This window comes from Hyperoodon ampullatus, assembly GCF_949752795.1.
Source record: "Hyperoodon ampullatus genome assembly, chromosome: 2".
NCBI lineage: Eukaryota > Metazoa > Chordata > Mammalia > Artiodactyla > Ziphiidae > Hyperoodon > Hyperoodon ampullatus.
In genome coordinates, this window is record NC_136915.1 from 28122672 (window position 1) to 28138600 (window position 15929).

The window sequence follows — 15929 nt, forward strand, 5'->3', positions numbered from 1 at the left end:
TTTGCTCTTTACCACACAATCAACACTAGAGCAGCCATAAGGAGGAACTTTTAAAAAAAAATCACCCACAATCTCACTGCCCTCCCATATCAATTGTTTCCTTTTTTATTTCCATCTAGTCCCTGTCCACATAAGACCTAGTTTCCATGGTTGTAATACATATGGGGAAACAATTTTGCATTCTGCTTTTTTCACTGAAAAGTAATATCATAAACATCTTTCTAAATTGCTAAATAATGCTATTATAATTGTAAATGGCTGCATAAATCCATTAGGTAGATACACCATAATTTTCCTAGTCGTTCCCCTATTGTTGGACATTTTTACAGTTTCCAATTTTTCATCATTATAAATAATGCTGAAATCAACACTTTCATGCATATAACTTTCTTCTTCTGTTGAATTATTTCCATAGGATATAATCCCAGGAGGGGAATCACTGGGTCAAATGACATGAGTACTTTATGACTCTTGACACATGTTGTCAAATTGGATTCCCAAAGGACTAATTTCCATTGCCACCAGCAACATGTGAGCACGCCCGTTTCTCTGCAAACACCCCAGCACTGTATTGTGTCCTCACAAGGCTTTTAGAGCTAATTGACTAGGGATGAAGTGTAGTTTCATTGCTTTAATTGGCATTACTTTCATTACTAACAAGACCCGATAGCTTTCCTATGTATTTACTTGCTGACTCTACTTCCTTTGATGTGAACTCCAGATAGCTTTCTTACCACTTCAGATGGGCTGGTTACATAATATCGAGAATAACCCCTTCCTGACATATTTGGCATAAAATTATACAACAGTCAATTGTGTTTCTTTCCATTTTTAGATGTTTTTTATTGTACAGAACTTTTACATTTGAATATAGCCCGATTAGCGCATCGTTTCCCTTTGTTAGATCCTTTCAAGTACAAACCTTGGCATTGCTCTCTACTGTAGTGGAATATTTTATTTTGACCCAGTAGTCCCAGCTGTGTGAAACAATTTTATTCTTTTTTTCAGGCTGAAATTGAAATGCCTGGTTTCAAACCCACATTCTACCTCTTAACTAGCTGTGTGACCTCAAGCAAGTTATTTAACCTCTCTGTGCCTCATCAGCAAAATGGGGATAATAATAGTGTCTACCTCATAGGACTGTTGTAAGGATTAAATGTTAAAATGGAAGGCACTTGGGACTGCCCTGGTGGCACAGTGGTTAAGAATCCACCTGCCAATGCAGGGGACACAGGTTTGAGCCCTGGTCCGGGAAGATCCCACATGCCACGGAGCAACTAAGCCCGTGTGCCATAACTACTGAGCCTGAGCTCTAGAGCCCGCAAGCCACAACTACTGAAACCCATGCGCCTAGAGCCCGTGCTCCGCAACAAGAGAAGCCACCGCAATGAGAAGCCCGCGCACCACAACAAAGAGTAGCCCCCGCTCGCCGCCACTAGAGAAAGCCTGAGCGCAGCAACGAAGACCCAACGCAGCCAAAAATAAATAAGTAAAATAAATAAATTTTTTAAAAAAAACACAAGGCACTTATAAGAGTACGTGGCACCTGGTAAGAGCTGAAGTGATGTTAGCTTTCACTGTCATCCTTGCAGTCCTCATGGTGCAATGCATTTGCCCTTCCTCCCTGATCTGAATCCTGTGCAAAGTTTCCAAGTGTGATCTCAAGGGCTTCATCCATATCACTTATCATCAGAGACCCCAGCACTCAAACATTCATCCATTCATTGGGACTCTTAAGGTGAGCTTGTTCAGTGGGTTACAGTCGCATCACAAATGTCCGTAGAACAGAAAAGAATATCATAAATATTTTTGTTTAAGCCACTGGGCAAGCCAAGCTGCTCCACGTGTGGGGCATTCCTTCTGTCCCAGCAGCTTAGATACCCAGAATGTGGGCAGTGTGGTGTGAGCCTGGGCTAGCTCTCCCCTTGTCCTGGCACCCTCCCCGGTGCTGACAAAGGTCCAAGCACGTTCTGTGCTGGACAGCGGTCCCAGCCTGTGACTGGCTCCCTTGTTTCCAGTCTCTCCCCCCTGCCCTCCTCACCATCTCTAAAGCAGAAATCTCACTGCATCACCTCCCTGCCTAAGACCCTTTGGTGATGGGCGGGCTCTGTGAATAAAGCCCAGATGCCTTCCGGGGTCTCCCAGGCCCCGCATGAGCTGACCCGCGATCCACATCCAGCTCAGCTCCAGCTGTTCCAGCTGCCCCCACTTCTCGTACTTTACACTTCCATCCCTTGGGATTTCTTGAAGGTGCTCAAATACATACATTCTTTCTTTCTTCTGGCCTTTGATTTCATTCATTCATTTGTTCACCAAATATTTATCAAGCACCTAATATGGGTCAGAACCTGTTCTAGGAACTGAAGATTCAGCAGAGAACAACAGTAACAATGCAAAAGAGACAAAGGCCCTGATCCCAGGAAACTCACATTCTGATAGCGGAGACAGATAATAAGCAAATAGACAAATAATTGTATTATATGTCGGGGTGGGGGTGACAGGGAGTGACGGGTGGGGCGGCTGTGTCATACAGTGTCATCAGGAAAGGCCTCTTTGATACGGAACGTTTAAGCGGAGAACTGAACAACATGGCGGGGAGAGCTACGCGGCCACCAGGGCGGAGCAGTACAGGCAAAGGGAACAGAATGTACGGAGGCCCTGAGGCTGGAACGTGCTTGGCTTGCCCATTCCTCTGCCCCCCTCCACTTCACAAGACTAACTTCTGGTAATTTAATGCATTACCAAGGCCAGTCTGCATTACTCCTAAACTGTGGCTGGATAAAGGTCTTGAGGGAGGGGCAGGACAGGAAGAGCTGGAAGGAAGGTTGAAAACCAGGGAAGGAAGGCCATCACCCACAAGACAGGGTCTTGGGCAGCAACAAGGTCCTCAGCAAGGCCAGGCTGGGGATGGCCAGACCTGGGAGGTGCTCCAGCGTCAAGGGCTAGCCCCCCGCCTCTCCACGGCCCCTCCTTTCTGTGGGCTTGGAGAACTATATGTAACTTATGTGGGGAGGCAGCACCTAGTGGAAAGAGGTGGGCTTTGGAACCAAACCGATTTTCAAACTGTGCATGACCCTTAGGTGCTGTGTAACCTCAGGCAAGGTAACTAACCTCTCTGGGCCTCCACTTCCTTCTCTGTACAGCGGGGATTCTTGAGGCCTTGCTCACCAGGCGGTGTGTCAGTTTCTGCAAAGCTCCCACTGCATTGCTGGACATGTCATGCAGTGAGCTGGTCCCTTTGTTTCCTTCATCTCTGAGGCCCTGGGCTCAGGGATCCAGGGTGTGAATGAGGATACAGAACTGGGAAACAGTGCCCATCATTCAACAGTGGAAAGGGGAAGGCTAGAGGTGAGCTGTCCACCACCAAATCTCCAAATCAGAACCCACCAACGTCCTAAATGCTTTTCTCTCCTGCTGTTCCAATGAAATGGCAATGGGTTCAACCCTCAATTATCCACACTAATGAAGGAAAGGGCTGGAAAGAATAATCCAAAACAGTGGCTAATCACACCCAAATTATCAATTAATGGGAAGATGTGGGGTGGGAATATTCAATCTGATATTCTACTTGGAAGCTTTCTCTCCCCGCTGATGCTCGGCTCATGGGTTGGGAGATAACTTCCCCCAAGGAAGAGACGGTAGAAGGACGTGTGTCCCCTGAACCTCCAGGGTGGGGGTCAGTGGATGAAGCTCTGATGGGGTCACCTGACCCAGGTCCACAGGAAGGAGACAGGTGAGTGTGTCCAGCTACAGTCATGACCAGAGCAGTGGCCGAAGGCTGACTCTCCCATCTCCCATCCAAGTGGGAGAAATCACATTCAGGTCCCCACCCAGTGGTATTCCTGGTGCCTTGGGAGCTATTATAGGAGGGGCTGGCATTAGGATGGCAGGGGTCCTGAGGGACCCCTATTTGCGTTCTATGGGCTCCCCTGCCTGGGGCACAGATACGAGAGACAGAATCAAAACTGGGGCATCTTGCTGCCTCCCCCAACAAGGTCGTTTATCAGTTGAAGACCTGTGCTAATAGGTGTTAAATAGAGTTCAATGCAGAAAATTGAAAAGTAATGAGACTTGGAGCCGAGAGAACGAATTAAGAGGTGATCACACGTCCAGCGAGAGCCACGACCTGAATGATGAAAAGGAGGAGCCCTGACGGTCAGAGAGCCCTGGGTTGGAGAAGAGGTCAGAGCCATGAGCCCACCCCAAACAAGGTGAGGGGTGGTCAGAAGCAATTAGGCAGTTACCACACTTCATCAGTTCTAGGGAGCACATTTTTCCATATTTTAATATCTTTGAAATTGGGATGTATCTTAAAATCGATGGCATGTCCTACTTTAATCGGCAGCATTTTTTTTTTTTTCTTAGTGGTACCTCCAATAAACCTGCATCTTTTAACTGAGGACATCTTGGATTCAATGGAATACGGTCCCAGGTACCTTGAGCAAATCTCTTTCCATTACGCTGGGTGAAATGATCCCTTATCCACGCACTTATTCAATCATTATTTACTGAGCATCTACCATGCGTCAGATCCTGGGCTAGGCGCAGCTGTGAACAGTGATCATAATAGCCCATGCGTCTGCTTTCTGAGTGTTTATTCCACACTAGGCACCGTTAGGAACCCTCGACACGTGTTACCTCATTTGTTCCCGGTGATAATCCCACAGAATAGGGATTATTATTATTATTGTCCCTGTGACAGCGGAGGTCAGAGGAGGTTAAGTGACCTGCTCAAAGTCCCACACTGGCTACTAACTGGCTGAGCTGAGAGTCGATTTTTCCTCCAGACCCTGAGCTTTCCTCTTGGTTCTCTCCACTGTCTGGGAGCACATACAGGAGGAGAGAAGGCAAACAAGGAACAGGAAATACACGAGGGACGCATGTAATTGGAGGAGATGTCCGGGGACCTAAGAGGGAAAGTAAAGGGAGTACTGAGCACCAGGGGCAGCCTCTGGATTTGGTTTAAGCAGAGATTGGAAGGAAACAAAGAGGCAGAGAAAAGCGGCCTGGTGGGGGAGGAAGGTTCAGAAGAAGGGACTCAGCAGCGTGTCTGAAGGATGGGTGGGGGAGACAGAGTGTGGCGTATCTGAAGACCAGACAAAGGCCAGTGTGGCTGGAGGAGGAAGCAGGTGGAGGTGAGGCTGATGCCCAGTTTTGATGGCCAGGTAAGGAGTTTGTACTCCATCTGGGAAGTAATTAGAGGGGTTTTTTAAAATAAATTTATTTATGTATTTATTTTTGGCTGCGTTGGGTCTTCGTTGCTGCACGCGGGCTTTCTCTAGTTGCAGCTAGCGGGGGCTGCTCTTCGTTGCAGTGAGTGGGCTTCTCATTGTGGTGGCTTCTCTTGTTGCAGAGTTCGGGCTCTAGGCACGTGGGCTCAGTAGTTGTGGCTCGCAGGCTCTAGAACACAGGCTCAGTAGTTGTAGCGCACAGGCTTAGTTGCTCCGCGGCATGTGGGATCTTCCCAGACCAGGGCTTGAACCCATGTCTCCTGCATTGGCAGGCGACTCTTAACCACTGTGCCACCAGGGAAGCCCCAATTAGAGGGTCTTAAGTGAAAGCACCCCAAGATCCTTGCACCCTGCCTCTAATGACTCACAGTGGGTGACTGTGGTTAAAACCCAGCCTCTACTCCATGCACTAAGCCGAACGCTCACAGGGCTGTGTCCCCTCAGGGTGGCCACTTGTGCTAATTTGTACAAAAGCCCTATATGGACTAGCAAAGATCCAAGTCAGGAGAGGCAAGCAGTGGCTAGTATTGCAGTGTCCCTACTGTGTACCAAGCCCTGGACTAAGGTACCGCAGTGACAGAAGAAACAAAAAATAGGTGACATTCCTTGCCCTTGGAGATCCACAAGACTTGACCAAAGATTTTGTCATAGGAAAGAATTTCTTTTTCCATTCCTACAAAACACACCTATTATAAGAGCTTCCTTTGACTGAGTGCCTACTATGTGTCAAATGTCATGCTAGGTGCTTTCTGTACCTTACCACTAATGCTCACTCCCCCCTTGAAAGGAAGAGATGATTATCCCATGTCCCATAGGAGGGAGCTGAGAGGCTCAGTGCCTTGTCCAAGGTCACACAGTGGGGACATGGCAGGGCTCAAACTTGATCTCCAGACACCCAACCAGGCATGAGAGTAATTTTCTCCATGTGGTCGAGGAATGGGTGTTTCTTGAACAGAGACTCTGTACCAGGCACTTCCCAGCCATTAACTCTTTAGCGCTCATTACAAACCACTGAGGTGGGTGCTGCAGTTCCTCTTTTGCACAAAATCAGCTCGGGGAGGTCGGGAGATGTGAAAGGTGTCACAGCTAGCCAGGGTTGAACCTACCTCTTCCTGGACCCCATTCCCCTGCTCCTATGCACTCCTCTCCAACAATTTTAGGTCTAAGAGCTCCTTGAAGCTGGAGGCCACTTCTTTTTCATTCATATTCCTCACAGTCTACCTAGGGACCTGGAGTAAAGCAGGTAAATATTTGTTGAGTGAATGAATGAATGAATGAATGAACAGGGCCAGAAAAGTAAAGTAGATGCACCCCTTACCCACAGGTCATCCAGCTACCTGAAAAGGCTCCTTTGCCTTCATCACCCTATCTTCTGACACCCTGAGGTGAGGAGGGTCAGGGCACTAGAATTTGCTATGATATCATCTTCCAGCTATGTTAATATTCTTCCCCAAAGGAGGAAAATATCACTATGCATGATGAGCTGTTTGTGGGATTATTGAGGACGTGATATGAAATTCATCCTGATTCCCCACTTCTGGAGAAGTGCTGCCCAATTTGTCTCAAATGTCACATCTCTGTGTATTAAGTTGCTACTCCACTGTACTGATTAAAAGGAATGTTCTCCAACTCCCAAGGCAGAGCCCTCGGAAATGGAGCAGGTTGATTCAGGAAGCACACAGCATCCCTTCCCAGGTAGAGGAAATGGACATTTATCACCTCCCCCGTCCCCCAAAGGAGGCCTCGCCAGGCCTGCCATGCTGGCCTGAGTGGCCTGAATGGTGCAAATTGCATATTCAGTGTATATATGTATATGGTCAAATTGCTTCCATTAGCCCAATTTTGAGATGTCTGCAGAATGTCCCTGAATTGGGGAACTCTTTCAAATTGAGGAAATTATCTGAGAGGCCGGGAGAGGGAAATCAGCAGGTCTAATTACAGGAGGGAATAAAGCCAGGAGGGGTCCATTTCTGGACCTCCATTTCCCTGTGTGACACGCTCACCTCTACCCTACTTCCCCCTCCAAAAGCCAGGAAAGCACACTCTGTCCCAAGCCTGCCTCTCCTGATAGAATGACAACAGGGAGCTCCATCTCTGTCCATCTGTCCCTCGCAGATGTGTCTGTCTGATGCTGTTCCACCATGCTCTGGTCCAGAGGCAGAGGTGACATTACTGACCTTGCACTGGGAGCAAAAACTCACCAAGATGTGGCACTGAATTGAGCTCTTCCTCCCCTGTTCTGTTCCCTTTGGGAGGGCAGGTGGGTAGGGGTAGAGGAGGAAATCATGATGGTGAGGATGGGACTTGGTTGAAACATCAGGCAGTGCACCCAGTAGGCTGTCAATTATATCAGCTCAATGAATGAAAGAATCTCTACCACCCACTTAATGTGTGATCCCTGCCTCTCTGGGCTCAGTTTTTCAGGTGGACTAGTGGTTCATGGGTGGGCTTCAGGGCATCTGAATTATATGAAAAATAACATGGAAAAGTGTTTGTGTGTGTGTGTGTGTGTATGTCTGGAGATAGTCACAGCTTTCAAGTCCATGACCCCCAAAGTCTAAGGTCTGCTGGACTTGTCACTAGCACCATTAGCCCTAAAGCCAACATCTCTGATACAAAGACAAGAAGACATGAAAAGACTGAATTCCCGGCATTGGCCTCATCAGCTCCAACCCACCAGGGGACAGGGCCCACAACTTCATCCCCATGTGGTGGGCAGTCGCTCCGGCGGTGCTGGAGCTCACGAATATGGAGACACTTCTGCTCCTTCCCCACAGATGTTATGGTCTGTTTGTAAGCCCAGACATACCACGAACAATTGGGTTGAGAATGTTAAGCAAACTCAGGAGCCAGCGGGCTGGGGTGGGGCTGGGATTGTGACCTATGAAGTAGACATATCTATTCTTCCATCTCCTGAAATAATCCCAGTCTGGTGAGGTTAGGAGGAGGGTGACTTCATTCATTAGCTGACATTTATCAAGCACTGACAATCTGCTAGTCCCTGTGCTGAGTACATCATGTGACTTGTGTGTTCTCTCCTTAATCTTCACAACTCTATGAAGTATTATTCTTACCCTGATTTTACAGATGCAAAGGCCAGAGCTCAGAGAAATGAAGTAACTTGCCCAAGGTCACACAGCAAGTGAGTGGCAAAGATGGGATTTGATTCCAGATCCGATGGAACCCAGAACCTGAGGTCTTAATCATTGTACTGTGCAGCCTCTCCCCTTGTGGTGATGAGGGAGTTTACAAAAATAAGCGTTCCTCATGCTTCTAAACTCCATGTGGGGATAATAAGCGATTTTGATTTTTAAGGAAGCCTCTTATAATTTTGAGAGTGAGAACTCAAGGTGATAGAGTTAACTAAACAGAAATACCTGTTTTTAGATGTAGATGATTAAATAGATCTAATAGACTGAGACCCAGCAGTCAGAGACGGGCTCTCTTGCACGAAAGTGTCAGAGTGACTGCTCAGGATTGATGCGGCTAAAATGCAAAAGGTGCAACCAGGATTAGGCATTAAAACCTGCAGAGACTCTTCTCTAACTGACATTTCTGATCTGCTTACAACTCTTGTTTACCTGCTGATCAGCCTGTCAGAGACAGAAACAACCCCATACAATCTCTGAGAGTCGTGTATGGAGAAGGTGTGAAGCCCAAGGGCTCGGGTGGGAGAAACAAAGTCTAAACACAGCAAGACTAGAAACATCAGGGAGAGACACAGTGCGGGGGCCGGGGAAGTAACAGGCTTCCACACATTGAAAGACAGACAGAAGCACACAGCGAATGTTGGAGAATCAGAGACACGGTCACTGAAACAAAGACAAACATAGCTGAATTCCAGGAGGATTTAAAAGTGAAATGGAAAAATAAAATGCTAAAAGAGTGACAGGAATATCTAAATGACCAGCTGATCTAGGCATGGAAAAGCCCTTTCTAAGCATAACACCAAAGGTAGATTATCAAAGAAAAATTAATATTAAAAAATGTGACATAAAAATTAAAATGACTGCACATCAAAAGGAAACTCCTAATATTCATAGCCTTAATATGCAAAATCACTTACAAAAGGGATAAGAAAAAAATACTAACACCCCAAAAGAAAAGTAGACAGAGACAGGGACAGGCAACTTACAAAATGATCTACTAAAGGCTAGAAAGTGGTGACAGGTCCTCAACCTTCCCGATCATCAGAGAGATGCAAATTATAACCACAAAGGAGATTTCATCTCACCATTTTAATCAATGAAACTGACTTAAGACTCCCCAATGCGCAATGTAGGTAAAGGGGGTGAATGGGCCCTCTTACACCCTGCTGGTAGAGGTGTGCCCCAGTAGAATCTTCCTAAAGACACCGTGGAATTATGTAATAAAATGAAAAATCGACACACTCTTTGACCCAGCAATTGCACTTCCAAGAATTTATTCTAAGATAACTAGATGAGGGTTAAAGCTGTATGTACAGGGATGTCCTTCACTTAAATGTCCCCATGACTGGTTAAATAATTGTGGTATAGGCAAACCACAGTGGCTCCCTCACTGATATTCATTAGGAAGAACAAAGAAGGGCTGCTTTTATTAACACATAAAAACGTCAGCCTCGTCAACCAGACTACAGAACTACACACACAGTGTAACCCCAAGTGCACATGGATCTGTGTCTCTCTGCATGTGTGTGGGCGTTCAGAGAGCTGTCAAATGGATACTCACTGGAAGGGCGGAGGTGAGCCTAGATCCTCTGTAGTGCGTGGGCAGCCCGAGCTGGGCAGAGCAGGACAGGGGCGGATCTGGGCGTCAGGAAGAGGAGGAGGAGGAGATGAGTGGGGTCAGAGCTCCTGGGGATTCAGTGCTGGGAATGAGGATGCCAGATGTAGCAAATAAAAATACAGGATGCTCCATTAAATTTGAATTTCAGACAAACAACAGGTAATTTTTTTTTAGTAAAAGTATGTCCCATGAAATATTTGGGATATACTTACACTTAAGTTTTTTTCAAATTTAAAAAAATTGGAATAATTTAAAAATCAAATTAACTGGGCATCCTAGATTTTATCTGGCAACCCTAGCTGAGAGGCTCTGGACATATCTCTTATTGATTCCCTGAGATGACCCAAGTCATCCGGGAGGGGCACTGAAGCCAAGGCAGGCTTCCTGTGTCCACCCTGCCTCTGACTTAGTTCCAATCTACCTGCCCATGAGAGGGAGTCACCAGTCTCTGCCTTCCTCCAGGAGTTTTGCAGGGTGTGCATTGCAGGAGAAGAGTACAATCTTTAGAGCTAGAAAGGTCACGTTAAAACTCCTGGCCAGGGCTTCCCTGGTGGCGCAGTGGTTGAGAGTCCGCCTGCCAATGCAGGGGACACAGGTTCGTGCCCCAGTCTGGGAGGATCCCACATGCCCTGGAGCGGCTAGGCCCATGAGCCATGGCCGCTGAGACTGCGCGTCCGGAGCCTGTGCTCCGCAACGGGAGAGAGGCTACAACAGTGAGAGGCCCGCGTACCGCAAAACAAACAAACAAACAAACAAACAAACAAAACTCCTGGCCATCAAGTAGCCTTAAAGCTAAACACAAAACTCCTGAGTTCCAGCTCCAGCATCTGTCAGATGGAGATAGCAACGTCTGTCCACCTCCACCGGGCTGTCTCGGGGATTAAATGAGATAATGTATGTAAAGTGCCTGGCATACAGTCAGTGCTTAATACAAGTTGATCCCCTTCTCTCCTGTCCACAGCCGCAGCCCACACTCTTGCCCCCGGGGATTACAAATCAAGCATCTCCTGTCATCTCGGGCTTTGACGATTGGCCTTTTTGATCTTTTCCTTGAAGCGGCAGCAGCTCTGAACTGACACCCTTCATCTGACTTCACCTTTCTCCAAAATCCCTAGCAGCAGTTCAGTTCCTTATCTGCACTTTTCACTCTCCAAAGGAGGGTGGAGGAGGATGAGCCTCCCTTTGATAGCAGACTTTCAGGGCCGTCAGCCAAGGGTAGCTACCAAGAGCGGGGCCCTGATGGCATTTAGAAACAGGTCCTGTGACACCCAGAAGACTGGATGCGAGGAGGCTGTCCTGACTGGGGTCAGCCCGGGCTGATGAGGGGCTGCGGGGAGGGGAGTTCTCTAGAGCCTGTCTGTCTGCTTGCTGTCCAGCCCTAGTGACTAAGGGGGGCTCTGCAAAGGAGGGAGGGGCTGACTTCTTTCCCTGAGAGCCAAATCTTTATCGTCTTTTTGACCACTGGATCGCCCCTTCCCCCCAACAGAGGGCCCAGAGAGTTTGAAAAACTCTGCCCAAGGTCACCCAGCTACTCAGTTATAGGCCCAAGAAGCTAGTATGTATCAGTAAATCCCTAAATGTGGGATCATCCTGTGTCTTGTTGAGAAATCGAGTGAGAGAGAGGGCCCAGGACCGCTGTGGATGTAGTCTATCACATGGTTCATCCGCAGCAGTGGCCGCCCCTGCTGGCTCCTCCCACCTGCCCTCCTTGCCCCTCCACTGTGGGCGCCCCAAAAGTCAGTGTGACTCACACTTTTCCAGATGCAGAAATTGTCCCGTGGTCCAGTCCTGAGCCAGATCGTCAGGGTATGGTGATAGCCCCAGCCTTGGCTTCCCCGCACCTGCCTCTCCTGTGAGCCATTCAGCCAGGCAGCACAAAGAGCCACGAAGACCACGGAGCTGGCGGAAACCCTGCCCACTTGACTCCAGAGAGAGTCACTCAGCTACAGCAACCTGTTTGCACCATGCAGGGCTTGCCTGGGCCTCGCCTGGAGCCTTTTCCTTCTTAGTGCTGATGACTTAGAGACCTGACACCATGAAGTGGCTGACGGAGGGCGGGCCCTTCCTTCTGTCCCGTTGGTCCTTCTCCTGTCGGGGCTGCCACCCCCGGGCCAGGCAGCGGGGAGGAGGGACCCACTGGCCTCCACTTTATCTTAATGATTCGTGACCTCATGGGAATCGCAGACCCTTCATCAATCTGATGGAAGCCCGAGCTCAGCCCTGTCTAGGAGGATTTTCTGCAATGACGAAATGTTCTCTGTCTGCGCTGCCCAATATGGTAGCCACAAGCCACGGGTGGCTACCAAACACTTGATAGAGGCTGGTGCAAGTGCGAAATGAAATTTTAAATGTGACTGAGTTTTTATTAATGTAAATATAAATAGTGGCATGTGGTTAAAGGCTACTGTCATTGGATAGCACAGCTCTAGACCGGGGGGTCATCAAACTTTTTCTGTAAAAGGCCAGATAGTAAATATTTTCGATTTTGCAGGCCACGTGGTCTCTGGGGCAATAACTCAACTCTGAATTTGTAGTGCATGTAAACAGTCATAGACAATGTCAGAAACAGGGCTTGGCTGTATTCTAATAAAACTTTATTTATAAAAACAAGCCAGGAACTGGATTTGGCCAGGTGGGCCATAGTTTATTGATCCCTGATCTAGACCCTTTCAAGAAAAAAATACATATACCCTTATACACTCAGAATGTGGTTCCTAATTATAAGGGGTTTGCAGACCTTTGATGCCCTACTGTAGACCTCCCCATGAATTCCAGGCTAGAACCTCTGATTTTACAAGGCTCTATGAATGTACCTTCAGCTCTGCTCTGCCTGATGGAGAAGCACTTGGCATTGTTCCCCAGAGCAGGCAACACGGTCAGGGATCAACAGGACACTTTTTTCCTAAAACCTCATAAAAGTCCAGGCCTCAGACAAATATCCACAAAGATTGCTAAATGAGGACACCATTAGGGCCCAGCTGGGTCCTGCTGTGTGTCAGCCCCTCCTGGGATCTCTGCAGCCACCAACTCTAGTGTCAATGACTCATCCCCCCCACCATCCCCAAACACAGCCAGTCCCCCCAAGGCCCACATATTGTGGAAGAAGCTTCTGAAGAGGCCTCTCTTACTTAATCAAGAGGTTGTAGCTCAGACTCAAAGAGACTTAGTCTGGGTTCAGAGTCAAAGGTCCAGGCTGAGGACAGAACAAGGATGACCAAGAGCACAGGCTTGCTTTTGGGAGGAACTGATTGTTTTTTCCAAAGAAATTGGGTTATCCCAGGAGACTTCACTTTAAAGACAAATAGGTCTTTTCAGAAGCCCTCAGTTAAAGCAATCTGGAGTTATGTCAGAAGCCCCTGGTTAAAGGCATGTGAAACCTTCTCTGGAGCCTTTTTAGTACCTTTAATTAAAAATAACTAAGACCTTCTCAGGAACTCTCAATCGCTTAGGTTAAAGCACCAAACACCCCTTACCAACAGGCGTGAATTTTGCCGAGGGAGTTAGGATTTGCCCTCTTTCTGTGGTATACTCCTAGCCAAGACAAAAGTGGTATCTATTTGTATATTGCTATAGCTCCATTCAAGAAAGCATCACTTATTCTTTAAGTTCTTAGAGGCAAGAGGAAGAAAGCTTTCAAATAACTGGCATGCTTTACTAGGGTATTATGTCATTATTGTTATTAATTATAATTAACAGTCTTAAAATATGCCTATGAATGATCTCAACACAAAATAGCAGTGTGGGTCTTAGCCAAGAGCAGCATAATTACCTATTAATGAGATGTAAATTTCCCAGGAAAATGACAGTGATCTAGACGTACCACCTTCTGAACTAACATAGTAAAGTTAATAATAATAATAGTGTATAATCTGAAGATATTAGTGTTAATTTGAATGCTAACACCATATTTAAACAGGCTGAGAGAAGTGGAAATTATTTGCATAACGCAAACCAAGAAACCCTAATCTGTGCTATCAAGGAAAAACTGATTGTTCTTCTCTGAATGATATAAAGCTGACACTTTGCAGTCACTATAGTGAGCAAAAAATTTTTTCAGCTACTTATTTTATGTCTTTTACTTAGGGTTTATATCTGCCTTATTTCCAAAAACAAGCCAAGGTACCTTATAATACCATGAAGCCCAAGAGAAAACAGAATTTAAAAAATAAAAACACAACAAAATCCAGTTAAGGAGAGAGATGTTACCAGGCCCTCAAGATAAACGACTGCAGCTCAGCTCTGATTTCAAGTCTCAGTTTCCTGGAAACAACACCGCAGGGGTAATTTAAGTAACTGAGTTACTGGTTAGTAACCAGCCTTGTTAGGACAGGCACAAGCTCTGAATCTGAAGAAGCCCTTCCCAGCAGCTAAGAGCAGAGCAGCCCTGCCTGCGGCTATTACAACCTCACACATAAGGCTCCTGAGGCCAGGCCGAGGCACCTACCTTCATAGCTGGCATGGAAGCCCTGTGCGCTGACTGCGTAGTCACTGATGAGGCGCAGAGAGAGGGTGGTGGCCGCGCTGACGACGGTGGCCGGCAGCTGAAAGCCTGTGAGCCTGAAAGACAAAGAGGTGAGATGGAGGGAGGATGACCCCCTTGGGAACTGAACATGCCTTAAGCATTTATTGAGCACCTGCTGGATGCACAGTGCTGATCTAGGCACAGGGAAGGATATGAAAGAAGTCGAACGCCAGGCATATGCAAGGTGTTCAAAGTTAAAGTAATTTCCAGCAAAGGTGATGGAGACCAATCACAGAAATGTGGGGGGCTACTCCCCCGAAGCCATGGGCTACCCAACCTGGATGCTTGCTCATTTATGGCTCTTCTCTTTCTCCTCCTCCAGTTTCTTCTCCTGATGTATCCAAGCAGGACCCTATGGGGCCTTCCCTGAACAGACTCACCCCACCCCATGTCCTCCACCTGCCTCTTGTCCATAGAAAACTGTAGCCTCCTAGGCCTTCTCTGAGTTCCAAAGAGTAAACTTAATCAGAGAAGTGAGAAAATGAAGAAAGAAAGGAAAACAGTCAAGCTAGACAAAATAATAATAGCTTAGCCATTAAACAAAGTCAAGGACCTTTAGTTCCTCCTCAGGGGCTACAGATAATATTCTGAGCCATGTCCTTTGAGCTGTTTTGCAGATGCTGAAAATCCCATCAGGTGAAAGAAGTTAACTGGATGCTGCCCACAGCACGTAGATCCCCAGACCAGTTGGAACCAGAAGGTTGATGATGTTGACTCCCGATTACCTCACCACCAAACAATCAGAAGAATGTCCACAAGCTGATCACTTACCCCACAACCCCCCTCCCTCACCCTGTCTTTACAAACCTTTCCCTGAAAGCCTTCAGGGAGTTTGGCATTCTAAGCACTAGCTACCTGGACTCCTTGCTTGGCACCCTGCAATAAACCACAACCTGGTGTCAGTAGATTGCCTTTATTGTGTGTGGACAAGCGGACCCACATTTCGTTCAGTAACACTGACTCTTCCCTTTCTGGCTAAGGTCCTTTGAGGCTCTGGGTAGACTTTGCCACAAATTTATAATGAATGATCACCAATAGACAATATTTATTCACATACAGAGGAAAATATATCCAACTCTAAGTAGCAGAATGTGGATGCTTCTTATCATAGACTTTATTCTTTAAAAGGAATAGGTCCACTGCTTTTATAGAAATGATAAGTGCTTATTATTTTTAAAAGATGAAACCAGAAAAATAAAAACCCAATACAACCTAGAAATAATTGTTCTTGACAGCTGACATACAAAGAGATGGAAGAAGGAGTAGTTCAGATCATATTCAGTGAAATAATTTCATACAAATGGGATCATATTGTATGTGCTTTTAAAATTAAAATGCTTACATTTTTTTCCTGCGAGTTAGGTAAAGAAAAAGAAACAGGGGTGAAACAAAAGGAATTGTTGAAACTG

The 15929-nt window shown here is 46.8% G+C and overlaps 1 protein-coding gene across 1 annotated transcript in view; it reads right to left on the reverse strand.

Moving 5' to 3' along the window:
- Positions 1–15929, reverse strand: part of CSMD2 (CUB and Sushi multiple domains 2) — a gene marked incomplete at both ends in the record, with an annotated part of 669667 nt that overhangs the window by 543028 nt on the left and 110710 nt on the right. Inside the window, 1 exon segment of the mRNA XM_079698551.1 lies at positions 14443–14555. Within this exon segment, the coding sequence (XP_079554677.1) occupies positions 14443–14555 (113 nt within the window).